At 51.5% G+C, this 501-nt stretch overlaps 1 protein-coding gene across 1 annotated transcript in view; it reads right to left on the bottom strand.

Annotated features, from left to right (window-relative positions):
- Positions 1-234: 234 nt before the first annotated feature.
- Positions 235-501, bottom strand: part of LOC107576741 (ubinuclein-2-like) — a gene marked incomplete at its 3' end in the record, with an annotated part of 11,008 nt that continues 10,741 nt past the window's right edge. The window contains exon 5 of the mRNA XM_016262876.1: positions 235-442. Within this exon, the coding sequence (XP_016118362.1) occupies positions 235-442 (208 nt within the window). The remainder of the gene's footprint in view (positions 443-501) is intronic.

Raw genomic sequence — 501 nt, 5'->3', positions numbered from 1 at the left:
AGATGGACAGAGGGAGAGATGGAAGAGTTCACAGCAATCCAGGAGCAAATGAGACGGCAGGAATGCAGCACCAAAACAGGATGCGAAGTGGAGAAAGAGGAAGAAAATTGAAGAAGAAAAAAACGGATTAGGGAGACACGGAAGAAGACTCGGACAAACACGATACACGCGAACATACAAGCAAAACCCCAGCACAGGAAACACGAGAGCCGCTGTGCTCATGTACACACTCACTCTGTGCCAGGGTGTATCCTGAGTTGGTAGCGGGTGAAGCTCCCATGTTGCTGCAGCCAGGAACTCCAGTGCCTGGAGGGTTAAAGTTGAGGAATGAGGGGAACTGGAAGGGCAGAGAAACAGGCACTAGACCCCCGAGCATCCCGAAACCCAGGGGGAGGGAAGGGGGCACTGAGCCCAAGAGATTACTTCCTGAAGCTGAAGACACCTGTGGGAAAGAGGGCTTGATTAATGGTTAGAAAGTACTGGGGGGGACATGTTGAAAAA

This window comes from Sinocyclocheilus grahami, unplaced genomic scaffold (assembly GCF_001515645.1).
Source record: "Sinocyclocheilus grahami isolate Dianchi unplaced genomic scaffold, SAMN03320097.WGS_v1.1 scaffold4269.1, whole genome shotgun sequence".
Lineage (NCBI taxonomy): Eukaryota > Metazoa > Chordata > Actinopteri > Cypriniformes > Cyprinidae > Sinocyclocheilus > Sinocyclocheilus grahami.
The sequence above is the reverse complement of the archived record's forward strand: the minus strand, read 5'-3'. Positions and strand labels throughout refer to the sequence as shown.